Source organism: Salvelinus sp. IW2-2015, unplaced genomic scaffold (assembly GCF_002910315.2).
Source record: "Salvelinus sp. IW2-2015 unplaced genomic scaffold, ASM291031v2 Un_scaffold2585, whole genome shotgun sequence".
NCBI classification, from domain to species: Eukaryota; Metazoa; Chordata; class Actinopteri; order Salmoniformes; family Salmonidae; genus Salvelinus; species Salvelinus sp. IW2-2015.
Genome location: NW_019943894.1, coordinates 19,359 through 24,227, shown reverse-complemented (window position 1 = coordinate 24,227; position 4,869 = coordinate 19,359). Strand labels below are relative to the sequence as shown.

Genomic DNA, 4,869 nt, shown 5'->3' with positions numbered 1-4,869 from the left:
ACACTGCTACCCCACCCTCGCTTGTTCTCCTTCAGTGCTACCCCACCCTCCTCTTCGTTCCCCTTCACTGCTACCCCACCCCCCTCCTCCTTCATTCCCCTTCTTAACTCTTCCTTTGTGATTACTCTTTGTCTGTTTCTAAACATTCCACCTCCCTCATCTTACTGACTTCAATCTTTCCCTCTTCAACACCAACTTCCTTTATCTTCTCTCCCTCATCCTCCTTTTTCCTCTTCCTCCCTCTACGCTCCCCCAGTTTCTTTCTCTCTTCTGTTGTCTTCTCTCCCTCATCCTCCTTTTTCCTCTTCCTCCCTCTACTCTCCCCCTGTTTCTTTCTCTCTTCTGTGGTCTTCTCTCTCTTGCTCTTTGTAGTGGAAGAGCTTTTCTCCTCCGTCAATCTTGTCTTCTTGCTGGCTGTGGAGACCAGAACAGGACGGCCATTTTAGAATCCCCCTGTCCCATGACACCACATTGATATGATTGATACAAAATGGCTGACAGCTAGTGGTGATGTTCTTTACCTGGTGGGATTACAGTTGAACCGGCCGGGGCTGTCTTCTGCCCCTGGACAGGCTCGTCCTGGGTAGGATGCATTCCAATCTAATGACACGTATTAGCATAGCAGAGGTTATTGGTCTTTTAAATTGATTTATAAACTCGTTTATAAACATCAGCAATTAAAAAATCCTTTATACATCTAGATCTGACAGATAAATGTTAAGTTCAGAAACATTAGTGCTTTTCCCCTCCATACCTTTTTCCTTTTCTCAGCTCTTGTGTTGGCCGGCGTGTCAGTTTTCTGTTGGCCGTCGGCCGATGTTTTTTTGTTTCCCGGGGCCGTCACTGCCACTCTCTTGATAGTCTTCGCTTGTGTTTTAGGGGCCTTTATTGAGGCCTGTTTAGGGGAGGTGGACATCTGTAAGGAAGTAAAAAAAATAAAAACAGACGAATGATTTTCTACTATTATATAGCTACTGTCTGTATCACAGCTGGACAGTCGACTCACTTTGACCGGCGCTGGTGTCTTGGACTGGTCTGGAGGTTTTTCTGCTTGCTCCTTTTTGGCTGCGCTAGCACCCACCTGTTTCAGACAGAGAAACAGAGACTGAGCTGAGAGCAACAGGAATTCCAATTCACTACATGGAGGGAGGTGTGTCAGAGAGCAATGTAGAGTGTCCTGTGTAGTGATAATGAGAGAGAGAACGTGCCTGTGTGAAGAGACACAGAGAGAGAGTCAGGGAGCCTAGTAAGGAGTGGAAGAGAGACGAGAGAGTTAGAGAGAGAGAGAGAGAAGGACAAGAGACAGAGGACAGAGAGAGGCAAGAGAGACGAGGAGCAGAGAGAGAGGACAGAGAGACAAGAGACAAGAGAGAGAGGACACAGAGAGAGAGGACGAGAGAGAGAGACAGAGAGAGAGAGACAGAGAGAGACAGAGAGAGAGAGACAGAGAGAGACAGAGAGAGAGTGTCCTCCTCACCTTCTGTTTGCTGCATACTTTAGGAGTGTTCTCTATCTCCCACATTCCCTCTGTGAAGCCTCTAATGCGCACTCCTTTCCCATATCTGCCCTTGTTCCCTACGTAGGTCACTATATTTTCAAACGGTATGGATGCTCTGGGAACAGAAGAAGGAGACGCGGTCCACAAACAAGAACAGAATGACAGAAACCATCAAATTCCCATTTTGGCCATTTATCAGACACTTATCTAGGGCGACTTACAGTCAGTACAAACTAATCATACATACTAATTATATATTTCCAATTGGAGACTACTAGCATGTAATAATCATAATAATAAATAAATAAATGATAATAATGATAATAAATAACAATACATAATAATAGATAATAAATAACAATGATAATAAATTACAATAAATAATAATAATTATAATAAATAGTAATAATAATAATAAATAACAATAAATAATAATGATAATAAATAGTAATAATAATAATAATGGTAAATAATAAATATTGATAATAATAATAAATATGAATAATAATGATGTTATAGGAGCAACTATTTAAAAAATATTCCCATCCCTGGGTCGCTCGTCTTTCCAGTTCGCTGTTGCTAGCGACTGGAACTCAAACTGGACAGTTTTATCTCCATCTCTTCATTCAAAGACTCAATCAATGACACTCTTACTAACAGTTGTGGCTGCTTTGCGTGATATATGTTGTCTTCTACCGTCTTCCCTTTGTGTGTTGTCTGTGCCCAATAATGTTTGTCCCATGTTTGTGTGCTACCATTTTGTGTGCTACCATGTTGTTGTTATTGTGTTTGCTACCATGCTTGTGTTCATGTGTTTCTCCCTTGCTATGTTGTGTCTTAGTCTCTCTTTATTGTGGTCTTCGTTTTGTGTTGTCTCTCGTTGTCCTATGTGTGTTTTGTTCCTATAAATTTATATGTTATATATATGAAAATAATAAATTTTTTAACTGACTTGCCTGTTAATAAAAGTAAAATAAAACATGAATAAAAAGCTGCCATCAGTAAATCAGCCTTACCTTGGCCTCGGATTTGAAGAAGGATAGAAGAAGGATAGGAAGAAGGATGAAGGAAAGATAGGAAAGGAAGGATAGGAAGAAAGATTGAAAGAAAGATAGGAAGGAAAGTCTCCTCTACTTACGTCTGTGAGTTCCAAAGAAGAACACATGAACCTTCTTCTTAGAGAATCTCCCCCGGGCGATCTGTAGAGAAACACAGACCACCATCTGTCTGTCTGTCTGTAGGAAAGACACAGACACTGTCTGTCGTAGGAGAAACACAGACACGATTCGTCTGTCTGTCTGTCTTAGGAGAAACACAGACACTATCTGTGCTGTCTGTCTGTAGGAGAAACACAGACACTACTCTGTCTGTCTGTAGGAGAAACACAGACACCATTTTCTGTCTGTCTTGTAGGAGAAACCAGAACCATCTGTCTGTCTGTCGTGTAGGAGAACACAGACACTATCTGTCTGTAGGAGAAACACAGACCACTATCTTGTCTGTCTGTCTGTAGGAGAAACACAGACACCATCTGTCTGTCTGTCTGTAGGAGAAACGACAGGACACATCTGTCTATCGTCTGTAGGAGAAAACACAGACACCATCCGGTGTCTGTCGTCTGTAGGGAAAAAACACAGACACATATCTGTCTGTCTGTCTGTCTTAGGAGAAACACGAGACACTATTCTGCTGTAACGGAGCATAACACAGACACTCTGCATCCCCTGTCTCTGTTCGTGTAAGCTGAGAAACACAGACGACAATCCTATTGCTCTGTCTGTCTCTGTAGGGCAGAAACACAAGACCACATCTGTCGGTCTGTCTGTCTGTAGGAGAAACACAGCACACTTCCATGCCTTCTGTCTGTCTGCTCGGAGAAACAGCAGACACCATACGTCTTGTCATGTCTGCTAGAGAGAACACAGCACACTGCTCTGTCTGTCTGTCTGTAGCCGAGAAACACAGACCACATCTGTCTGTCTCGTCATCGTCTAGTGTGGAGAAACACAGCCTATCTGGTCTGTCTTTCTGTGAGAAACACAACACTATCTGTCTGTAGGAGAAAACACAGACACCCTATCTGTCTGTAGGAGAAACACAGCACCACTATCTGTCGTCTGTAGGAGAAACACAGACACCATCTGTCTGTCTGTCTGTAGGAGAAACACAGACACTATTGGCTTGTCTCAACCATCTTCCTCTCCTGAGCCCTTTGAGGAGTTGCAGTGATGAGACAAAATCGTAACTAGCAATTAGGGAGAAAAACAGGGTCAAATAAAAAAGGTTGTCAACTACATAGGGACTACATAGGGACTACATAGGGACTACATAGGGCATCAGCAGACAGTCAGTGTGTGTGAGAGAGAGAGAGTGTCAGACTCACCCTGGCCGGCCAGTGGGGGAAGCCCCTCATCTTGGCGAAGACCAAGTCCCCAGGTTGGAACGTGTCTGCTGCCTTGCCTGGCATCCTGCTGCAGCACTACTTCTCATACTGTGGAGAGGAGAGGAGGGAGATAAGGTCGCCCTGATAGAGATCAGCTTGACAAGACAGACACGTTGCTAAAACACTAGTAGAGAGGTWGTTGGTTTGCAAAACCAGACATCGTAAAAATAAAGGAAAAGCGTCAATCTTCAGTTGCTACAACAATTTTGACATCAATGAATGATATAAACACATTGAGTCTTGAAGAATATAACTTCTTCTTCTACCTCGTGAGTTTAGCACAACTGTGGAACTCTATCAGAACCCAAGCTAGCTAAGTTAGCCTTCAACAGGAAGTGAACGGTAAAACAAAGAGCTAGCTGTTGGACCACGCAGTGTCAGACGTTCACAGTAACAGAGTAGCAAGGGGAAAAAACATATTTTCACCATTCCATATCATCGAAATCCCAGCACGTTTTTTGGGCTCATTTCAGGCGTTTTTACCTGATGAATCCTGTTGAAAAATCATTTTTTTAAAAGGGACCATTTAGTTTACATACATWGAAAATGATACTGTTMCTGCTTCCTGTTGTCATGGCTTTGTGATTTATGTCCTAGTGTCATAACAACGCTTTTAAAATGTCCAAATTCATAATCAATAAGTTGTGATGTTTTTTTTTAAAGACCAATACATAATAATTACTCCCTACACACACACGTCACACTTGTATTCTAGGGCTGAAAAAGAATAATCTCGGTCGACCGAGAGTCATCMGTTRTTTCAACCAATCGATTACAAGCAGTCACTTAAGACTGGAAATAATTWGATTGTTCTACTTTAAATTGTTCCCGCCTAAATCACTCACATCGATATTGTATAGAAATCAATGGAACTGGGACAATAACTGCGGTACCGAACAGACAAACCGCAATTAACTTGGGTATACTA

The 4,869-nt window shown here is 42.3% G+C and overlaps 1 protein-coding gene across 1 annotated transcript in view; it reads right to left on the bottom strand.

The window, feature by feature from the left end:
- LOC112074329 (ribosome-binding protein 1) overlaps window positions 1-4,869 on the bottom strand; it is a 37,024-nt gene that overhangs the window by 27,304 nt on the left and 4,851 nt on the right. Inside the window, 7 exon segments of the mRNA XM_070440474.1 lie at window positions 126-414; window positions 522-600; window positions 755-916; window positions 1,007-1,081; window positions 1,478-1,629; window positions 2,637-2,697; window positions 3,882-3,989. Coding sequence (XP_070296575.1) covers window positions 126-414; window positions 522-600; window positions 755-916; window positions 1,007-1,081; window positions 1,478-1,629; window positions 2,637-2,697; window positions 3,882-3,965 — 902 coding nt within the window. The 5' untranslated portion in view covers window positions 3,966-3,989.